Source organism: Balaenoptera physalus (assembly GCF_965194825.1).
Source record: "Balaenoptera physalus genome assembly, chromosome: 12".
Taxonomy (NCBI): domain Eukaryota; kingdom Metazoa; phylum Chordata; class Mammalia; order Artiodactyla; family Balaenopteridae; genus Balaenoptera; species Balaenoptera physalus.
This window is the reverse complement of record NC_138897.1, coordinates 70,024,209-70,046,792: the sequence shown is the minus strand read 5'-3', so window position 1 is coordinate 70,046,792 and position 22,584 is coordinate 70,024,209. Positions and strand designations below refer to the sequence as shown.

Genomic DNA, 22,584 nt, shown 5'->3' with positions numbered 1-22,584 from the left:
CCTGCCGCTTCACTTCACTATTGTCGCATTGGCTCTGTGCACGGTTCCTGGCGTTTAGTGGCTGCTGGGTACGGAGCTGCTGAGCGGAGGACTTTCACTATTTGTTTCCCATTCATTTATTCTTTCACCGCGTGCCCTGGGCTGCGGCTGTGGCCCGGGAATTGCACAGGTGGACGCAGCAGAAAGCGTGCTGGACGTGGTCCTGCCCGCAGAGGCTCACGTGCGGCTCCTGGGGCACATTAGATGGAGATTTCCAGAACAGCTGCCAAGCTTGGTCAGGAGCTGTGGGCGCTTCCGGGTGCCCCTCCTCTGTGGCCTGGGCTGGCTTCCTAATGGGTGTAACCCTGCCATCTCCTTTCTTCCCTTTGCAGAGGCATGTTTGCTGGGGGGCTGAAGGAGATGGAGCAGGAAGAAGTCCTGATCCACGGCGTGTCCTACAACGCCATGTGCCAAATCCTGCATTTCATTTACACGTCCGAGCTGGAACTCAGCCTGAGCAACGTCCAGGAGACACTGGTTGCCGCCTGCCAGCTTCAGGTGAGGCTCCTGGTCTGAGGCAGGCAGAGCCAGGCCCAGACGGGTCCCGGGTGCCTGCTGGGCAGTGGTGTGAGGGTGGGCGGTGAGCCCTTTGCTCTCGAGAGTGTCGGCAGGCTCCTCGTTTGGCTCAGAAGACAGCTTTTCCCTTGTGTCCTGAAACCGGAACGAAGTCTTATGCCGAGTTCCTTATCCTGACCTTTTATGAGGTCAGAGCACGTCTGGGGCAGTAGGAAAAGCTGCCTGTTTGGGGGTGTCTGGAGGCTCCCCGCATGGCGGGGCCCTAGTAGCCCCGTGCCTTTACCCTCAGTGGCGGGTGGGCAGGTGGAGCTGAGCCAGGGCGGCCTTCACTCAGGAGAAGTTCCCTCTTTTACTCAGAGAGCTTCTCTGTCCCCATGTCTTGTCCCCTCATTGCTGCTCTGGGATTGCTGCTCTGGGGACCACACTTACTCCAGTAGCCAGCTGCCCCCAGAACCTCTCCCCGCCCCAGCACACCGCACACTGCCTTGCTCCCTGCACCGTGTATCCCACGGCCACTCTGCCAGCGCCCGGCTCTCCTCTGTGTCCACCTTCGTCCTCTGGGTCCATGTCTGGACGAGTCATCCTTGTGAATGTGACCGTGTTCTCTGTTTCCCTGCCCTCACCTCTGTCCCGGCCTCCTTCTCTCCGTTTCTTCCTCCCAACTGGGCTCTGCCTTCTGCATCCGTCGCGCACACCAACACCAAACCACCTCCCCAAACCCACCCCTCTCCCTCTGCCACCCACTGGCTCAGAGACCTGCTGCCTCCCCTCAGACCTCAAGGCAGAGCCATGGCTGGTGCTTGGGGCAGCCCGGCTTGGTTTTGTTTTATTTTTAACATACTGGGCTTCTATGCAATGTTGTTTGTTTGTTTGTTTTTTATAAATTTATTTATTTTTGGCTGCATTAGGTCTTCCTTGCTGAGCGTGGGCTTTCTCTAGTTGTGGCGAGCAGAGGCTACTCTTTGTTGCGGTCTGCAGGCTTCTCACTGCGGTGGCTTCCCTTGTTGCGGAGCACAGGCTCTAGGCACGCGAGCTTCAGTAGTTGTGGCACATGGGCTCAATAGTTGTGGCTCCCGGGCTCTAGAGCGCAGGCTCAGTAGTTGTGGCGCATGGACTTAGTTGCTCCGCGGCATCCAGGGCTTGAAGCCATGTCCCCTGCATTGGCAGTCGGATTCTTAACCATAGTGCTACCAGGGAAGCCCCGCAATGTTGTTTTTAAAGCAAGTTTTACTTGGCGTAACAGTTCCAAGTCCACAGGCCCACCGGGTCATGTTTGTTCATGTAGCCAGTGGCTGTTGGTGGCCTGTCCCCCATGTGCTGTGCCCTTCGTGGTATCCCCAGGGATGTGGATCTGAGTGTCGGTGAGACCGTACCCACTGGGTCACCCCGAGCAAATGAGTTCCCTTCTCTGGGCCTCTCGTGGACCTCCTGCACGGGGCAGGCCAGGCGATTCCTTGGTGAGATTCCCTGCCAGAGGTCCCTGCTCTGAGACAAGGATGAGGGACCTTGACCTTGCCAGGGAGGGCAAGACAGTCCCTGGTTCTCAGGAGCTGCTCCTCAGGCCCACTCAGGGCTGTCAGCCCTCACCTTCCACCCAGAGCCTGGTGCTCAGCTCCTGGCCTGTGAGAGGTCAGAGGTAATATTTTAGGCAGAAGAGGCCAAGCAGAAGCACCTGCTCGGGAGGAAATGGATGGTCGAGTGAAGACCCTCAGGACCTAAGGAAGCAGCACGATGGAGACGTTCCTGGTGGGGGAGACACACGCCTGGCACTTTGCAGGTTTCCATTCAGCCTTCAGCATGTCACCTGGCAAGCACCAAATGTCTAGAACCAGAAAAAATAAAAAGACTTTAAACATTTATTAATAAGCTTCAAATTCCAGCAGAATTAGTCTACATGTAATGAATTTGTTGATGGTGCTGGATAAGAGAGGGATTCCCATTTTGAGAAATTCTAAAATCCAGTTTTCCTGCAGAACTTAGCAGCCCCTGAGCAGCCTTCCCGGGCCCTTGCCTTGCCTCCTGGGTTCTTTGGTTACCTAATCGCAGGGTGTCCTCGCCCCGCGGCATGGTGGCTGTCCTGCTGCTTCCACTTCTCTGGAGATCCCGTGCTTTTTATTCAAAAGGCAGCTGACGTGTGTCGGGGTCCGCCCTGTGTCAGGTGGTTCCTCGCCACGTCATCCCTGTTTTACAGACGAGGAGGCTGAGGCTCAGAGACCACCTCCAAGCCCAGACTTAAGCCCCGAAGTGCTGTGAGCCTCGGGTGTGTCCAGTGTGGCGGGGAGTGGGGCCGGCAGAGCCTGTGAGCCCCACCCGCGCCTCCGCGCTGGGTCCTGCACCCAGACGCTTTGCCTGGGCTTGAATGGGTGTGTTCTGTTCACAGATCCCCGAGATCATCCACTTTTGCTGTGACTTCCTCACGCCCTGGGTGGATGAGGACAACATCCTTGACGTCTACCGGCTGGCCGAGCTCTTTGACCTGAGCCGCCTGACCGAGCAGCTGGACGCCTACATCCTCAAGAACTTCGTGGCCTTCTCGCGGACTGACAAGTACCGCCAGCTGCCCCTGGAGAAGGTCTATGCCCTCCTGAGCAGCAACCGCCTGGAGGTGTCCTGCGAGACGGAGGTGTATGAGGGCGCCCTGCTCTACCACTACCCTCCGGAGCAGGTGCAGGCTGACCGGCTCCCGCTGCATGAGCCGCCCAAGCTCCTGGAGACCGTGCGCTTCCCCCTCATGGAAGCCGAGGTCCTGCAGCGGCTGCACGACAAGCTGGACCCCAGCCCCCTGAGGGACACGGTGGCTGAAGCCCTCATGTACCACCGGAACGAGAGCCTGCAGCCCAGCCTGCAGGGCCCACAGACCGAGCTGCGCTCGGACTTCCAGTGCGTCGTGGGCTTCGGGGGCATCCACTCCACGCCGTCCACTGTCCTCAGCGACCAGGCCAAGTACCTGAACCCGCTGCTGGGGGAGTGGAAGCACTTCACCGCCTCCCTGGCGCCCCGCATGTCCAACCAGGGCATCGCTGTGCTCAACAACTTCGTGTACCTGATTGGAGGGGACAACAATGTCCAGGGCTTCCGCGCCGAGTCCCGCTGCTGGAGGTAGGGGCCCTCGGCCGGGCGGCTGCCCAGAGGGTGGCTTCTGCCAGGCACGTGCCACTGGCCAACGCAGTTAGCCTCTTGAACAGGTCTGCGCCCGTTCTGTGGGCGCAGGTTGATGGGGAGAACATGGACGGCGGTGAGATGAGGAAGGGGGCCCGTGATGCCTCCTCCCGCTCTTGTCCCCCCTCCTCAGAAACCCCCTCATCCCTCAGCACACCCCACCGTCTTGTGGGTGAGGGGCTGGGAGAGGGTGTTGCAGCAGGAAGGAGGGGACCAGGCCTGGGAGCATGGCCACCTTGCCTCTCTCTGCTCTCACATCCCTGGTCCCAGCTTCCCCTTGCCTATCCGCTTAGCTCTGCTCTTGTAACCGCACAGGCTCCTGGTGGAGGGTGGCTTCCTGTCGCCCTGCTCCCCTGAGTGCACAGTCCTCAGCCTGGGGGGCAGGGAAGGCCCACAGGCAGTGCTGAACCTCAGACCAAATCCCCCCCACCCCCCACCCCCCAGGCCCTGTCATCAGCCGTGTGCTGGGTGTGAGGCCCCAGGGGAGGCCGTGGTTTCTGTCAGTCTGCGAGGCTGGGATCCCACAAATCCATTTCATTGGTCAGAGCAAGGGAAGTGGGGCAAATCCCCACGGCCTCCACTTCCAGGAGGTTTCCAGGGCCCCCTCCCCTGTCCTTTGGTTTGATCTTAGGGTGCCTCTGGGAAGTTTCTGCCCCCCACAAGCTGAAAGATGGCACTACAGAGAGAGAGGGGTTGCCAGCTGTTTCTGGCAGCGGTGAGCTGAAGCCAACTGCGTTCCTGTTCCTGCTCTGTCTTGGGGGTGGGGTCAGGCCTCGCTGTGCCCCTTGTATGGGAGCCTGGGGACCCCAAGCCAGGAGGAGACCCCCGTCTGTCGGCCTCCTCTGCTCTCCCCACCCCAGGAAGTGATCACTTTTGTCAAACTGGTGAGACCCAGAGCTTGGCAGCTCTTTGTGGTCAAACGGGAGGGGGCCCAGTTCAGAAGGGAGGAAACCATGCCTTCATCATCTTCCTGACCTGACGCGTCCTTGGGGGGCGAGGGGGTGGTGGCGGTCCCAGGTTCAGGCCTCCCTCCTGCCAGGCCTCGAAGGGCTGCCACTTCCAGCTGGAGGGCCAAGGCCAGATCTTCAAAGCAGACTCTCCAGAGTCTGTCCTGTCATGAGCTGCTGACATCTGTCTCTCAAACCCGGTCTGTTTCCCTTTTGTGAACGTGTGCTGTGAGACCCACCAGAACTCTGGAAGGTGCTGGTGTCAGCCTCCGTGATTGACAACCACAGCCTCAGACTCCAGTCGGAGGTTGGGTCACTGTGGCAGGCGGGGTCAGGGACACCTGCCGGGCAGGCTGCGGTGCGGAGCGGCTGGTGAGCTCTGGGGAGACCCCGGGCTCTCATCTCTACAGAGTGAAAGTTTCATTCATCTCCTGCTGGACTCTTCACACTGCCAGGTGGATCTTAATTTGAGTTAAGAGTCTGGTTCTCTGCCCTTTCCTCTCAGTTCACCGCCCTTAGAATCTACAGGCTGTCAGAATATAAGAAAACAAGATTTTGCAGTAAATTAGCATTTGCGTTTTGAGGAGTTAGGGACTTAACAGGTTGTAGCATGTGAAAAGGTAGTTCTGTCGGAGCACGTTGCCTCCGAGCTATGACACTTCTCTTTTCTTTCCTTGATTGCATCTGTGTCGCCCACGTGGCTAGGGCACCTTCCCACAGCTGCAGCTCTGCACCCCTACCCGGTGGTGGCCAGTCCATGTTGCCAGATGCCCCGACCCTACATAGAGTGATAACTTGTTTTTGTCCTTAGGCATTTTCATGACTATTAATATTTTAGAGTATGTTTCAAAAAATGTTTCTAACTGTAATGGACTTCATCAATAATCATGGGAAGGCTTAAGTCATGGAAACAGCGAGAGCAATCACTAAGTTTAATAAGGCCTCAGAACATTCTCATGCCAACCCTAGGTTTCGCCTCTGAGTTTGCAGTAGGATGGTCCAGAGTCAGCATTAAAGTGACTGAAGGATTTGAATCCTTATATGCAATACTTTAGTTTATTTCTATTAGGAAAAAAATATTACTTGAGGACTTATTCTGACAAAGTGGAAAATTAAACCAATAAAGAGGAAAATGTGGGATATAGAACACGATGGAGAGATAAGAAATCAGCAAAACTGTGGTTATGTCTGAATTATTGATGTGTGGTGTCTGTATGTATGTGTTTGTGTATGTGTGTGTGTTTCCTTAACTGACACCGCAAATCCAGATGAACCCAGCCCAGGGAGCTGTGAGGGCAGGAGGCCAGAGGAAGCATCTGGAGAGACTCGTCTCCCTGGTGAAAATGGGGCAGAAGAGACGCATGTGAAATGTGAACAAGCCTTGTGCACAGGAAGGCTGTGGGAGGTGCCTTCCTGCCCTGGGTTGCCTGTCCCAGCTGGACCTCCACCTGGCAGGGCCCGTTCACTCGTTCTCAGGCGCCCTCCCGGCCCTGCTCTCTCCTTCTGTCACTTCTCCTCCCCGGCACCTGTCCTTACGTGGAGACTTGGCTACTCTGCTCCCTTTGGCGTGTTTCCCAACCTACAGTGGAAAGGGGGGCCCTGGGTGCCAGCGCCAGGAGCCATGGCTGGTCCACGTTGGGGGCAGTGATGTTTGTTGAGTGACTAATTCCACTGCTGGTGACCTCGCCCCTCCTTCCCTTCTCTGAGCGGACAGTGCGTGATCTGCCCTGAGCCGGGTGCGCCACCAGGTCTGGGAACACAGACATGGACCACGGTCCTTTAAGGAACCCTTGTCACGTGACTTGACCCTCATGATCCCTCATGGTAGCTTTTCTAGGCAGGCAGCATAACCCCGTTGGGTGTGGAGCTGAGTGAACGTCAGGACAGTAAAACTGATGGCCAGATGTGCCCAGACCTGGGTCTGTGTGGCCCAGGTGCCTGTCCTCTCTCTCCCTTCGGCCTGTTTCCTGTATTCTCGGCTGGCAGGGAGGGGCTGCGGCAGGAAGAAGCGGCTGTCGAGTGCACTTAACTTGTTTTGGGGGTGAAAGCTGAAATGGGGGCATCTGGCACAGGCCAAAGAAAACTGTCTGCTTCGGAGCTGGTCTTACGGTGGAGAAATAAACACTTATCAGAGAGAGGCTGTAAGTGTGCAGGGGCCATCGAGTGAGGGGGCTCCAGAGGCCGGCGCTCAGCTGCCGGTGCCAGAGTTGGGGGCGGGGTTGGCGGGGAGCCAGGGGAAGGGTGGCCGCGGTCGGGGAGGAGTGGGCTTGGGGCCTCGGGTTCACGGGCCCTGGCCCTCGAGGCTCTGTGGTCACCTGTGTCTGCTCAAACAGCACACTGACCTCATGCCCAGCAGGGTGCCAGTCCTGGGGCCTGGAGAGATGGGGCAGGGGTCCAGCCTGGGGCAGGGGCTGGGTCTGGGCTTTGAAGGGCCTCAGCTGCTGGGCTCAGGCATGTGAGGATTCGGGTGTGAGCAGGGGCTTGGCTGGTGAGTGAGGGGTGGGATGTAGGGAGCCCGGGGGTCCACGTGGGAACGGTGAGCAGCCGGCTGGAGGTGGCAACGGGTATTAGCAGTGTGAGAAGAGAACATGGGGTGGCCGTGGGCCGTCCTGGAGTGGCCGAGAAGACCGGGCTGAAAAGTGAAGCCCTCTGGAGGCAGGAGAGGGCAGGGCTGGGGGGAGGAGCAGCTCCATGCTGGGGGCATAGAGGAAGCTGTCGCATGGGGGTTAGACTCTTTTACGAAGGTTGATGGGGTGAGGTGAAGGCAGGGCTGTGACGGGGACAGCTGCGTCCCCTTGAAAGGGGCGTGGAGGTGACCCTACATCAGGAGAGCGAGCTTTGGTGATAGTGCTGGGCTCAGCAGAGGTGGGCTTCTCTCCCCTCCCCTCCTCTCGAGCCTCTGTCCTGGAATCCCACTGGGGAGGGCGGGAACTGCACACAGGAGATGCGAAGGCAGTGGGGGGTGGGGGTCAGGCGGGCTGTGATGGGAGCCAGGCGACCAGCCTGAGGGAGTGCTGGCTGGAGGCCTGGAGGCTGTTGTGCCCAGTCTTCCAGTCGAGAGGCCATAATTGGGGGCGTTCCTGATTGAGAGCGGGGCCATGGGGATTTTGAGGTGAGACAGGTGAGATCGAGGTGGCTGTAGGAACAGCCATTGGGCAGCTTGGGGTGGACAGTGGAGGGTCTAGAAGCCACCGTGAGGTCACAGGTGGAGGGCCTGGCGCTGTGGGCTGAAACCCAGAAGGCTCCAGGCCCCACCCTCCAGGCTGGGGGAGGGGCTGCTCAGTGACATGCTGTCCTCTGTCCCCACAAGGTACGACCCGAGGCACAACCGATGGTTCCAGATCCAGTCGCTGCAGCAGGAGCACGCCGACCTGTGCGTGTGCGTTGTGGGCAGGTACATCTACGCGGTGGCCGGTCGCGACTACCACAATGACCTGACCGCTGTGGAGCGCTACGACCCTGCCACCAACTCCTGGGCCTATGTGGCCCCGCTCAAGAGGGAGGTAAGGAAACCCCTCCCAGGGGGCCCTTCTTCGGCCGCATTGCTTCCTGGGCTGTGTGGAGGGAGTGGGAGGCACGGCCAGGGAAACCAGCCGATGATCAGAGCCCTCTTCCCTCCTTGGACTGTGCCCTAAGACTGGGGTGGGGGACTCCTGAGATTGAGCCAGCCGCCTCGGGAGAGACCCCCTTCCCCAGAATTCCACCCCCGTCTGGGTCTTGCCACCTTGGCCCTGGGCAGCTGCTTTAACCCTGCAGTCAAATGTGGACAGAAGCCTTCCCCTTCTCTTCCTCAGCACAGCTGAGATGAGCTGGAACAAGTCCAGAGATGTTGTCAAACCTGAGGGATGCGAGAGGCAGGGCCCAGCGGCCTCAGACCTCCCCCACAGCACCCCCTCCAACCAAGGACAGGGCCTTCAAGAAGCCAGAAACACCTTAGAAGTTATATTTTACATGGTTTTTTTTTTTTTTAAATCATGTGTTTCCTACACAATACTTTGGTTTGTTCTAGCTTGAAGATGTGAAAAATACGTCCATTGTGCAAAAGTGATGCTTTAAGGGGTGTACCTCTCTCACCTTATGGGCTTGCGGTGCTGCGACCCTGGCCCCCAAACCAGACATGAGACCCCAGGGCAAGAGGGGGCCTTGCTGGTCCCTGGTGCACCCCGGGTCCCAGTGCCCGTGAGCACCGCTGGGCACCCTGGCTCCCCCAGCAGAGAGGATGGCTCTCCTCCGTGCTCCGTTGCACTGGCCTCGAGGCCTTGGCAGGAGCTACTGCCTCCCTGACCCTCTTTCCTCCCCTCCCCTCCCCTCCTTACCATTCACCCTTTCCCGAGCCCCAGGTCCTTAGACTCCAATTTCGGGAGCCCAGGGGTCTCCCTGACGGGCCCAGCTCCTCTTCACAGTCCGCAAGGCTCCAAGGAAGGCCAGGGGCTCCCACCGCAGTTCCTCCCAGGCAGGGGAAGCCAGCCTACCCCCTGCTCCTTGGCCTCTTTGGGGAGGAAGCCCCTCTGGAGGGCACTCCCTGCGTGTTTTGAAGAAGAGGGCAGGTTTTTCTTGGGAAAGACCAGGGGTCCTTGAGACCTAGTGGGTGGGGGTGGACCCTGAGCTCTGTCCTGGAGGGGAGTGGGGGAGGGGCTCCATGGGCTCCTTGTCTGGACGGCGGGGAGGCTGCACTTCTCAGCGTAGCCACAGAGGGGCAGCCTCAGCCTTCAGTCAGCTTCTCCCTGGTGTCCAGGTTCCTAACTTCCTTCATCCATTCGTTCCTTCAGCAGCTATTTATTAAGCACCTTCTGGATACCAAGTCCTGGGGATCCAGTGGTGATAAAAAGTGACCAAGGTCCTCCCATGGTGTTTGCAACTTAGTGGGAGAGACCACTCTCAACCACTGTACAGATGAGTAAAGGACCTTGAGGGCCGAGCAGAGCGGTGCTTAAAGAGGGGCTCCGGCAGGATGGACCTCGTTGGACTGTTTGGGGAGGGTCCGTCTGAGGAGTTGTCAGTGAGACCAGGTCCACGGAAGACAGGCAGCCATTGGGAGAGGCAGGAAGGACCTTCCAGGCCGGGAGGAAGAGGGGAAGCATGGGGAGTACATGTGAAGAGAGGGTGTTAGGGGAGCAGGGCCAGGGCACTTGGGTGGTCTGGACAGAGGCGAGGGTGGTGTGGGCTGTGGTGGAGGCTGTGGGGGACGAGGGAGACAGGCAGATTTGACGTGTCACTTGGAGGTAAACTGACCAGACTTGCTGATGGGTTAGGAATGAGAGGCCATGGAGACTCCCAGGCCACCTATGTGAGCAGCTGGGTGGTGGCTAGGCCGCTCCCCCGGAGCACAGGTGGGCTCGGGAGTGAACAGGAGAGGAGGGGCTTCATGTGGAAAGTGACAAACATGAGATGCTGGGGACATCCGGTTGGAAGCCAGGCTCAGGGAGGTCAGCCTAGAGATGGAGATGGTTAGTGCTGGCCATGGGCGGGGTGATCGGCTCAGGAGCAGGGGCGGTGCCAGGCCAGAGGAGGAGCAGAGAGGCAGGGGGCCCACGGGTCTGGAGATGTGGGTGTGCAGCCACTGCAGAGGCCTTCAGGGTGTCTGCAGGGCCTTTGGTGGGGCGGGCCCGGGCCCTCCCTCCCTCCCTCCCTCCCACCTGTCTCTCAGGGTCCCACCCACGTGGCATCCTTAGGAACTGGTCACTGATGTGCCCCCAGTGGACTGAGAGCTCCCTGCCCCAGCAGCGGGCAGAGTCTACCAGTCAGAGGTTCTCTTCTGCACGGCCCAGACCTGAGCATGGCCGTCCCATGCTTTTGGAGGAGAGGAAGGAGGTCTCGGCAGAAGCCCTTCTCTGCTCACTTAAAAACCTTCCCAGAGAACTTGCACCTTCAGAAAGGTAGAGTAGATGTGTCCTTCCTGGTTCCTTCTGCTCAGTACAACACAGAACTCTGTACGTTATGTGTAAGACAAACTCAGAAGACTCAAAAAGGTTGAAAGAAGATGGCAGACCAGCTAGGGATCTGGGGACCTGAGGATACCTTGATCTGAATGAAAATGAAAAGATAACATGTCAGGATTTCCCTGGTGGTCTAGTGGTTAAAAATCCACCTTCCAGTGCAGGGGACTCGGGTTTGATCCCTGGTCGGGGAACTAAGATCCCACATGCCGCGGGGCAATTAATCCCATGCACCACAACTAGAGAGAAGCCTGGGCACCACAACGAAAGATCCCAAGTGCCACAATGAAGATCTTGCATGCCACAACTGAGACCCAATGCAGGGCTTCCCTGGTGGCGCAGTGGTTAAGAATCTGCCTGCCAATGCAGGGACATGGGTTCGAGCCCTAGTCCGGGAAGATCTCACATGCCGCGGAGCAACTAAGCCCATGCGCCACAACTACTGAGCCCGCGTGCCACAACTACTGAAGCCCATGCTCCGCAACAAGAGAAGCCACCACAGTGAGAAGCCCACACACCACAACAAAGAGTAGTCCCCGCTCACCGCAACTAGAAAAAGCCCGTGCTCAGCAACAAAGACCCAATGCAGACAAAAAAAAACAGACCCAATGCAGCCAAATAAGTAAATAAATTAAAAAAAAAAAAAAAAGACAACGTCAAATTTTGTGGCACCCCAGCTAAAGCTGTGCTGAGAGGGAAATTTGTAGCACTAAAAGCATACATTAGGGAAGGAAAAAAAAAATCAAATCAGTAATCTAAGCTCCTCCCTCAAGAATCTAGAAAAAGAAAAATAAGAGCAGAATGAAACCCAAAGCAAGCAGAAGAAAAGAAATAATAAATACCAGAGCAGAAATCAATGAAGTTAAAAGCAGAAAAACAGAGAAAGTCAGTGAAACAACTGGGTCTTCCACAAGATCAATAAAATTGACAAACTTCCAGGAAGCCCGACAAAGAAGAAAGAGAAGACAATTTAAAATATCAAGAATGAAATGGGAGCATTACTGCAAATCCTGCCGACGTCAAAAGGATAATAAGGGGACACTGTGAACAACTCTACATGTGTAAATTTGACAACTTAGATGAAATGGACCAGTTCCTCAAAAAACACAACCTACTACGACTCACACAAGACTAAGTAGAATTTGAATAGGACTATACTTGTTAAGGAAATGATTTGCAGGCCTAGATAGTTTAACTGGAGAATTTTACCAAACGGTTAAAAAAAAGTTAATACCAATTCTGCATGATTTTTTTCCCAGAAAATAGAAGAGGGGGAATACTTCCCAGTTCATCTTCTGAAGTTAAAATTACCCTGATACCAAAACCAGATAAAGACAGTCCCCCCGCAAAAGAACAAGTCTGTCATAGATGCACATATGTATGAATATTCTTAACTAAATATTAGCAAATAGAAGCTCCTCTCCCCGCGAAAGAAATTCATGACCAAAGGCTGGTTCCATATTTGAAATTCAGTCAGTGTAATTCACCATATTAAAAACCACATGATCATATCAGAGCAGAAATAGGATCTTATATTTTGCATCCATTCATGATCAAACTCTCACAAAGTAACAATAGAAAAAAATAACAGAGAAGAATTACCTCGACATGATGAAGAGCATGTACAAAACTCCCACCACTATATTATACTTACTGGTGAGGACTGAATGGAATGCTTTCTCCTAAGGTAAGGAACAGGGCAGAGATGTCTGATCTCACCAGTCTTATCACAGTCCTGGAGGGTGTAGCCAGTGAAATAAGGCAAGAAAAGAAAATAAAGGCACGCAGGTTGAAAGGAAGAAATAAAACTGACTCTAAAGATGACAAAATTGTCAAAAAATCTAAATGTACACCCCCAAATTCTTGCATTAATAAGTGAGTTTAGCAAGATTGCAGGATATGATATAAACATATAAAAACCAACTGTATTTTTTTTTTTTGGTGTGTTAGCTTCTGCTTTATAACAAAGTGAATCAGTTATACATATACAATATGTTCCCATTTCTCTTCCCTCTTGCATCTCCCTCCCTCCCACCCTCCCCATCCCATCCCTCTAGGTGGTCACAAAGCACCAAGCTGATCTCCCTGTGCTATGCGGCTGCTTCCCACTAGTTATCTATTTTACATTTGGTAGTGTATATATGTCCATGACACTCTCTTACCCTGTCACATCTCACCCCACCCCCTCCCCATATCCTCAAGTCCATTCTCTAGTAGGTCTGTGTCTTTATTCCCGTCTTGCCACTAGGTTCTTCATGGCCTTTTTTTTTTTTCCCTTAGATTCCGTATATATGTGTTAGCATACTGTATTTGTTTTTCTCTTTCTGACTTACTTCACTCTGTATGACAGACTCTAACTCCATCCACCTCATTACAAATACCTCCATTTCATTTCTTTTTATGGCTGAGTAATATTCCATTGTATATATGTGCCACATCTTCTTTATCCATTCATCTGTCGATGGACATTTAGATTGCTTCCATGTCCTGGCTATTGTAAATAGAGCTGCAATGAACATTTTGGTACATGACTCTTTTTGACCTATGGTTTTCTCAGGGTATATGCCCAGTAGTGGGATTGCTGGGTCGTATGGTAGTTCTATTTGTAGTTTTTTAAGGAACCTCCATACTGTTCTCCATAGTGGCTGTATCAATTTACATTCCCACCAACAGTGCAAGAGTGTTCCCTTTCCTCCACACCCTCTCCAGCATTTATCGTTTCTAGATTTTTTGATGATGGCCATTCTGACCGGTGTGAGATGATATCTCATTGTAGTTTTGATTTGCATTTCTCTAATGATTAATGATGTTGAGCATTCTTTCATGTGTCTGTAGGCCATCTGTATATCTTCTTTGGAGAAATGTCTATTTAGGTCTTCGGCCCATTTTTGGATTGGGTTGTTCGTTTTTTTGTTATTGAGCTGCATGAGCTGCTTGTAAATCTTGGAGATTAATCCTTTGTCAGTTGCTTCATTTGCAAATATTTTCTCCCATTCTGATGGTTGTCTTTTGGTCTTGTTTATGGTTTCCTTTGCTGTGCAAAAGCTTTTAAGTTTCATTAGGTCCCATTTGTTTATTTGTGTTCTTATTTCCATTTCTCTGGGAGCTGGGTCAAAAAGAATCTTGCTGTGATGTATGTCATAGAGTGTTCTGCCTATGTTTTCCTCTAAGAGTTTGATAGTGTCTGCCCTTACACTTAGGTCTTTAATCCATTTTGAGTTTATTTTTGTGCATGGTGTCAGGGAGTGTTCTAATTTCATACTTTTACATGTACCTGTCCAATTTTCCCAGCACCACTTATTGAAGAGGCTGTCTTTTCTCCACTGTATATGCTTGCCTCCTTTATCAAAAATAAGGTGCCCATATGTGTGTGGGTTTATCTCTGGGCTTTCTATCCTGTTCCATTGATCTATATTTCTGTTTTTGTGCCAGTACCAAACTGAAGCTTTGTAATATAGTCTGAAGTCAGGGAGCCTGATTCCCCCAGCTCCATTTTTCGTTCTCAAGATTGCTTTGGCTATTCGGGGTCTTTTGTGTTTCCATACAAATTGTGAAATTTTTTGTTCTAGTTCTGTGAAAAATGCCAGTGGTAGTTTGATAGGGATTGCATTGAATCTGTAGATTGCTTTGGGTAGTAGAGTCATTTTCACAATGTTGATTCTTCCAATCCAGGAACGTGGTATATCTCTCCATCTATTTGTATCATCTTTAATTTCTTTCATCAGTGTCTTATAATTTTCTGCATACAGGTCTTTTGTCTCCTTAGGTAGGTTTATTCCTAGATATTTTATTCTTTTTCCAACTGTATTTTTGTATACTAGTAATGACCATGTTGACACTGAAATTAAAAATACAACACCATTTACAATTGCTCAGAAATGAAATGCTTAGGTATAAATCCAACAAAACATTTTTAGGATTTATATGCTGAAAAGTATAGGTGCTGATGAAAGAAATGAAGATGGAAGTAAATGGAGAAACATATCATGTTTATGGATTCCAAGACTCAAAGATGTCGGTTCTTCCCAAATTGATACATGGTATACAGCACAGTTCCTATGAAAATCCCAGCAAGAGTTTTTGTAGATGTAGATGAGATTCTGAAATTTATATGGAAAGGCAAAGGATCTAGAATACTTCAAGTAACTTTCAAGAAGAATAAAGTGGGAAGACTCCATCTACCTGGTTTTAAGACTTACTACGTATATACTCGATACAGTAATTATGACTGTGGTGTTGGCAGAGGGATAGACCCGGAGATCAGTGGCACAGAATGAGAACTCAGAAATAGGCCCACAGAAACATGCCCAGCTGAGTTTTGACAAAGATGCTAAAGCAGGTGAATGGAGGAAGGATTACCTTTCCACAAGTGGTACTGGAGCAACATCTATAGGCAAGAAAATGGACATCGACCCAAGTCTCACACCTTACACAAAAATTGACTCAGAATGGTGCACGGACTTAACATAAAATACAAAACTCCACAGCATTTAGAGAAAGTAGAAAGTATTCGGGGTCTGGGGCTAGGCAGTGAGTACTTAGACTTGACCCCCAGAGCATGACCCATAAAGAGAAAAAATGATAAATTGGGCTTCATCAAAATTGCAGACCTTTGCTCTGCAAAAGTCCCTGTTAGGAGGATGAGAGGAAGCTGCAGCGTGAGAGAAAATGTTTGCAAACCAGTACCTGGCAGAGGACTAGGATCTAATATGTGTAGGGAATCCTCAAAACTCGTTGGGAAACACACAGGGAACCGCTGGAAAGAAGGCAGAAGACGGGAGGAGACGCTTCAATGGGGAGGATGTAGACGTGCAGTTAGGGGCTGCAGACTGGACGCCACAGCGGGGAGACCGCCTGTTGAGTGGCTGAAACGGCAAATGTGACAGTACTAGGTGCAGTTAACTTCCAACTGCCGTGTGACCGAGTGGTCGCCATCCTGGACATTTACCCCAGAGAAACAAAAACTTCTCTGAACACAGATACTTACAGCAGATTTATTGGTAACAGCCAGAAACTGGAGACCAGTCAGATGTCCTTCCACGGGCGAGAGGCTCACCAAACAGGCAGGTACACGGTGCAGAGCGTTACTTGGAGTCGGAGAGGAACTCTGGGTCTGCACATCGCCGTGGGCGGCCTGTCACGGAGGTGACATATCACATGATCCCATTCAAGCCACACTCTGGAAACGACAACGTGGGGAACAGGTGGTGGTTGCCAGGGACTGGGGGGTGGGGAGTGGATGTGACTGTAAAGAGGGAGACAGACATGTCCTGTGTCTTGGTGGAGCTGACGTCAGCACCCAGGCTGTGATGTTGTGCTGAGGCCCACAAGCTCTTCCCCCGGGGAGTCAGGGTGAAGGATGCGGGGTGGTTGTATTTCTTACAATTACATGTGGATCTACACTTACCTCAAGATGAAAACTTTAGTTAAAAAAAAACACCTCCCCAGATGCCCACCATTGGTGGGAGAAGACCTAGCCCTGTGGTGTGTTTCCTGCCCACTGCTCTGTCTCCTGCCCTTTGCCCCATCCACCTCTCCAGCCCCTTGCTGTGCTACCCACAGCCTGGGTGTCAGTGACCGGCCCTGTAACACAGGCCCTGGGGCTTCCCGGCCCTGCAGGACATCTCTGCTGGCAGAGCACACGGGCACAGCAGGAGGCCCTTGTGGGCTGTGAGAGGGGGTCCTGGAGGCAGTGGGGCCGGCTGGGCAGAGAGGGTGTGCCTCCTGGGTGCAGCGGAAAGCAGGGGTGAGGTTGAGGACCAAAATCCAAAGTAGGGGGTGAGTTTTCTCCCATAACTAAAGACTGCTGTTTGTTTGATTTTGCATCTCACTTTTGTGCTCACCAGGTCACATCATTTGTTATTTGCAAACAAGCAGATTTTTTTTTTTAATTTATTTTTATTTATTTATTTTTGGCTGCGTTGGGTCTTCGTTCCTGTGTGCAGCCTTTCTCCAGTTGAGGCAAGCTGGGGCTAGTCTTCGTTGCAGTGCGTGGGCTTCTCATTGTGGTGGCTCCTCTTGTTGCGGAGTGCAGGCTCTAGGCGCGCAGGCTTCAGTTGTTGTGGCGTGTGGGCTCAGTAGTTGTGGCTCGCGGGCTCTAGAGCACAGGCTCAGTAGTTCTGGTGCACAGGCTTAGTTGCTCTGCGGCATGTGGGATCTTCCCGGACCAGGGCTCGAACCCGTGTCCCCTGCATTGGCAGGTGGATTCTTAACCACTGCGCCCCCAGGGAAGCCCCAAACAAGCAGATGTTGAAAGTGGAGTCAGGGGTGGGGGAAAGGTGGAGGCGACCAAGGGCCTCACTGAAGACAAGGCTTTGATTTCCTTTGGGTCCCCATGCAGCTGTCACCTTTAGGGGCAGGGGAAAGACAGAGATTCTGTTCTTCCTCTTGTAGAAGCCCAGCGTCACCCCTGGGCCCTGAATCATCTTCCACTGGGAAGAGATCAGGTGGGGGACAAGGACGGTGTGCCCAGCGAAGATCCAGTCGGACCGTGAGGAGGAAGTCGGCAGGGCTGCACACGCGCGCACACACGTGCACGCACACGCACACCCCCGGTTCTCCCGGCCCACAGGTGTATGCCCACGCGGGTGCCACACTGGATGGGAAGATGTACATCACGTGCGGCCGCCGAGGGGAGGATTACCTGAAGGAGACCCACTGCTACGACCCGGGCAGCGACACCTGGCACACGCTGGCTGACGGGATGGTGCGGCGGGCCTGGCACGGCATGGCCACCCTCCTGGACAAGCTGTACGTGGTCGGGGGCAGCAACAACGACGCGGGCTACAGGAGGGACGTGCACCAGGTGAGCGGCGGGGTGCCCGCCTTCCACTTGTCACCGATAAAAATTGCCGTGTGGGGGGTTTTCCCTTGTAACAGACTATTTTTTAGAGCAGTTTTAGGCTCACAGCCAAGTTGAGCAGGAAGATTTCCCGTGTGCCCCCGGCCCCCACACACCAGGGCCTCCCCAGGCTCAGCATCCACCAGAGGGTGTCATTGTTATAACCGATGACCCTACACTGGCCCGGGGTCACTCGTGGTGATGCACATTCTGTGGGTTTAGACAGATGGCATGTATCCACCGTTAGAGTATCACACGGAAGAGTTTCACTTGTCTTTATTATTATTAAAAACTTTAATTACATAAAGTTAATGTAACCACATTGCAGAGCTTTGAAAAAATGGAGAAGGGTGAAGAAAAACTCCCATAACCTGGCCCTGTGCCACTAGCTTCAGCCCTCCTACCTGTGCGTGGTTTCCACTTAATTGTACTCAAAGAGCATCATCCCATTTGGCTTCTGGCTCAAGTTTGTTGTGGGTGTGTCTTCTAGTTTGATGACCACCCCACCCCCACCCCACCCAGTGGCTGTGCAGAATTCCATCAAACTGGTGACGTATGGGTTGGTCAAGTTGTGGCTATTCCAGGTAACATTTCAAGTAATATTTGCTTTATAGAGCTTTTGGGTATTTTGGGGTATTTCCTGAGGTGAGAGCAGTGGTTCTCTAAGTGTGGTCCCCGGGCCAGCAGCACCCACATCACATGAGAACTCATAAGAAATGCAGATTCTCTGGCCCCTCCCAGACCCACCGAGTTGGAAGTTCCTGGGTGGGATCCTCCAGTGTTGAGAACCATTGGGCTCTAGCGTTTTCGTTTTCTATTGCAGCCGGGACAGATCACCACAAATTTAGCCACTTAAATCAACACAAGTGTGTTTACACGTCTGTGGCTCTCACCAGACGACAATCCAGGGGTCCTTCCTTTGTGGGGCCTGGGGAGGATCCACATCCTGCTCACCTAGGGTGTCGGTGGAGTTCAGTTCCCTGTGGTTGTAGGACTCAGGTCCCGATTCCTTGGCTGCTGTGGGCTGAAGCCCTTCTTGGCTTCTAAAAGACTCCACGTCCCCCGGGTCAGGCCCTTTCCTCTTCTAAGCCAGCAGTGGCAGCTTCCCCTCCCTTTTCAGCCCCCATCGGACCTTCCCTTCTGTTTCCAAGGGCTTGTGTGACTAGGTGGGTCCCCCCGAAAATCCAGGATAACCTCCCATCTCCATGTCCCCACCCTAATGAGTCTGTAGGGTCCTTCTTGCCATGTAAAGTAATACAAGTCCCAGAGATCTGGGCACAGGCTCCTTTGAAGGCCATTCCTCCTCCCGCGGCTGGAGAACCGGAAGGGATCATCATTGAGTCAGAGGGTAGCGTCCGAGTGGCTCTTGATAATTTTGCACATTGCTGTGCTGGCTGGTCAGACAGGCGCACAGCAGGGCAGCTTCACCATGCCTCCACCAGCCCCGGGCTTGTGCCTTTTCTTCCCCAGTGGCTGCTGGTTAACAGCTGACAATTTGTCTCTGACGTTTTATTTTGCATTTCTTGGATTACTGGTAGGCTGAACATTTTCCCATGTATTTGTTTACTGTTTGGAGTAATTTTGAAGAGAAGAGATTTTTTGTTTTTTTGTTTTTTTGGCTGCACTGCATGGCTTGGAGGATCTTAGTTCCCCGACCAGGGATCAAGGATCAAACCCAGGCCCCAGCAGTGAAAGCACCGAGTCCTAACCACTGGACTGCCAGGGATCCCCCAAGAGAATGTTGATGGTCATCATGAGTTAGCAAGCACCTGTTTCCTTATTTTATCTGCACCTCCCCCATTGCTGGGGGCGCATGGGGTCTGAGTCTTCAACTTCAGTGGTGGAGGGGAGTGAGCTGGCACCCCCAGGCCAACTGGGAGACACCCACACGCCTGGGGCCACAGGCTGGCTGAGGGGCCAGGATAGGGGACAGAGCGTCAGCCTGGCCCGAGCCCTTCCTCCGGGGGGTGCGTTTGCCCACATCCCCGCTGCATCCCTCAGCCTCGTGTGAGCCTGGGGCCTTGCCTTGCAGGTGGCCTGCTATAGCTGCAAGTCCGGGCAGTGGTCATCCGTCTGCCCGCTCCCAGCGGGGCACGGTGAGCCCGGCATCGCCGTGCTAGACAACAGGATCTACGTGCTGGGTGGCCGCTCGCACAACCGGGGCAGCCGCACTGGCTATGTGCACATCTATGACGTGGAGAAGGACTGCTGGGAGGAGGGCCCGCAGCTGGACAACTCCATCTCGGGCCTGGCGGCCTGCGTGCTCACCCTGCCGCGGTCCCTCCTCCTTGAGCCGCCCCGCGGGACGCCTGACCGCAGCCAGGCCGACCAGGACTTCGCCTCTGAGGTGATGAGTGTGTCTGACTGGGAGGAGTTTGACAACTCCAGTGAGGACTAGGGTCCCAGGCCAGGTGGGGGGTGCGGGGGAGTGGTAGCTCCCAGCTCCCCCCACAGCACTTTGCCCTGGAGCACTTGACCCCAGGCTGGCAGCGGCCTTCCCTCCCGCCACCTCCCATCAGCAGGTATTTTTGGGGCCCTGCAGACCTGTGGCTGTGGATCACCCCACAGTGGGAAACCTTCGGGAAGGGCTCGGTCCCCTGAAGTTCACCGGGCTCTCTCCTCAGCGGGGACGGGCTGTGCCGCCACCAGCTGTCCTGGCCTCCCTGCTCCCTGGTTCTGGTCCCTACTGGGCCTAGAGGGTGCCATTCTCCCAAGGGACCTGGGGACTGGCCCCTGGTGAGGGGGCCAGGGCACATCTTGTCCCTCTCGTCGGCAGGGAGGGGGCGGGCTGAGCCCATTGTCTGCCCAGCAGCTCCCGGGGCCAGAGCGGGAGAGAGATCCATCAGGTTGCCTGAGGCTGATTCTGTAAAATGATGCCCTGTAGCTGGGCTTTTCGGACCCCATGTTGTTGATAAATGAAATAAATCATCTTACACGAGGTGTGTATTGCTTTCCTTTGGCCATGGCCTCACTTCCTTTCACAGCCTGTCCAAGGCTGCAGCCCTGGAAGCTTGGTTTCTGGGGGGCAGAGCTGTTGGGGGCAGTGGGAGGCCGAGAGCCCACCCCTAGGCTAGAAGGGTGTCACCAGGACGCCTGCCGCAGTCTGGTGACAGGTGGTTGCCCGCCCACTTGAGCATTTTCCCTGGTGAGGACCTCTTCTCTGAACTTTAGTCCAGTCCCAGGTGGCCATCTCAGCCCCAAGTAAAGCCTAGCACCTGGGGAGGGAGAGAGAGATGCCTGGACCTGCCCACCTCCTGCATCTGAGCATGTGGCGGGGAGGGGGCTCTGCATTTCCTCCAGGTGAGTCTCCAGGGCCATGCTCCTGCAGCAGGTGGGACCTGTGGGCGAGCAGGGCTTCCAGCACCAACCTCACTTCTGCACAGCCCAGCCTCCACCTGAACACCCCCCCTCCTTTGGGGTCCTCATACCACACCCCCTGCAGACCCCTAGGCCCGGGGATGGATCGGGATGAACCCCCAGTGCTCTGTTCTCTGTTCTTTCCCGGCCACCTGGGACAGCTGGGCCTTTGTCCCTGTGCCTTGCCTAGAGCCTGCTGCCCTGGCGCCCTGCCATGGAAGAGGGGGGCAGAGGGATGGTGTGCGCTCCTTGGTGGGAGGAAGGGCATGGGGGGGTGCAGGCAGCCAGCTGCTCTGGACTCCTTTGGCGGTACCCTAAAGACGGGCATGGGGGCGAGGCAGTCACTGTGTGTGTGACTGCTGTCTCGGGGCCCAGGTACCCCTGAGGAAACGTGCCCTACTCCCTAACCCCACGTGACATCACGTACTTACACTTCAGGTGGCAAGCCCAGGGTTGACCCTGATGGTCGCTTCCAGTGGGACAGGATGGCCACTTATCCAGTGTCATCCTCCTGCTCCCAAGGGTGAGGTGTGGGAATGTGCGTTTGGAGTAGGAACCCAGCACTTCCTGTCTCTGCCAGCACCTTGCAGGCCAGGGCTGCAGTCCCTGCAGACCCCAGAGGTTCCTGGGAAGGAGAGCCAAAAATGTCCGCCTCCGCCCCCAAAATGTGTCCGACGTTGCTGGCGCTATCTCCCCACCCAGACACCAAGGCACAGCTTTTGCAAGAGACCTCTGGTCTGCAGTGGAGGCGGGGAAAGGTCTGTGAGGCCCCACAGGGCATGGGGTGGGGTAGACATGAAGCCTGGAAGGGATCCTGAGAGCTGGGCAGCAGCCTAGCCCTGCCACTGTCCGGCCTAGCATTCACCCACCGCCAGCAGCCCACCAGCTCCTGCCCCTGGGCCCAGGCAGCTGGCTCGCAACTTGGCAGGCTTTCAGGCCCTGCATTCAAGCCTTTGCTTCACTCGTGGCACATCCCTTTCTGTGTGCAAAATCCTCACCCTTCAAAGTTGGCCTCCCCCAGGAAGTCATCCCGGCCAGAACCGGTTGGCCCAGGCTCCTGGCTCCCACGGTCTGCATGCTGGTCAGTCATATGGGTGCCTATGAACCCCCAGCTTCCTCAGCCTGGTATTCACCTGGCACAGTCTGGGCAGACAGACGATCGTCCACTCCACCTGCACTCAGTCTCCCGATGGAGATGTGGTGGTTGGTACAGACGTGGGCCCTGCCCTCAACACCTGAACTCACCATCAAGTGCAAGGTGGCTGCGACAGGACACAGGTGGGGGGCTGTGGGTCTGAGACGAGCCTGGGGACGGTCCTGTCCTGCGGGCACCAGACACAGGTGGTACACGGATAGGGTGGGTAGAGATTTGTGACATTCAGGCATTCAAGTGGTGCCCCCACAGAGGTGGGGCTGTGGGGTGGGAAGCAGCTCTGGGGGGAGATGAGGGAGTTTGAGATGCCTGTCCATGAACCCAGTCTAGCTAGGGTGATGCCTCTAAAGTCAGGAGCTGGGCGGACAGTGCAGCCACACAGACCTCTGCTGGCCTCCATTGCTGGCAGCCAATGGGGGTTCCATGGGAGGGGCCCGGGCACTGCTGAATTCAGGGCCATGGCCAGGCAGAGCTGCCCAGAAGTGGTTGGCCTTTTTACTTGTCCCAGAGAAGTGTTTGCATTCATGACCACATGGGTGCAACTTCCCTGCCACCCTCCCCAACTGTGCCTCTGTCCTGCACCAGCATGGCTCAGGGAAGGGCCCTAACCTCCGAAGCTCCCTCCCATCCCAACTT

At 54.5% G+C, this 22,584-nt stretch overlaps 1 protein-coding gene across 3 annotated transcripts in view; it reads left to right on the top strand.

Moving 5' to 3' along the window:
* KLHL22 (kelch like family member 22) overlaps nucleotides 1–20,376 on the top strand; it is a 28,394-nt gene extending 8,018 nt beyond the window's left edge. For all 3 annotated transcript variants that reach the window (XM_082417225.1, XM_082417226.1, XM_082417227.1), the window contains exons 3-7: nucleotides 372–537; nucleotides 2,936–3,654; nucleotides 7,972–8,164; nucleotides 17,169–17,402; nucleotides 19,471–20,376. In XM_082417225.1, the coding sequence (XP_082273351.1) occupies nucleotides 372–537; nucleotides 2,936–3,654; nucleotides 7,972–8,164; nucleotides 17,169–17,402; nucleotides 19,471–19,836 (1,678 nt within the window). In that variant the 3' untranslated portion in view covers nucleotides 19,837–20,376. The remainder of the gene's footprint in view (nucleotides 1–371; nucleotides 538–2,935; nucleotides 3,655–7,971; nucleotides 8,165–17,168; nucleotides 17,403–19,470) is intronic.
* Nucleotides 20,377–22,584: the final 2,208 nt, after the last annotated feature.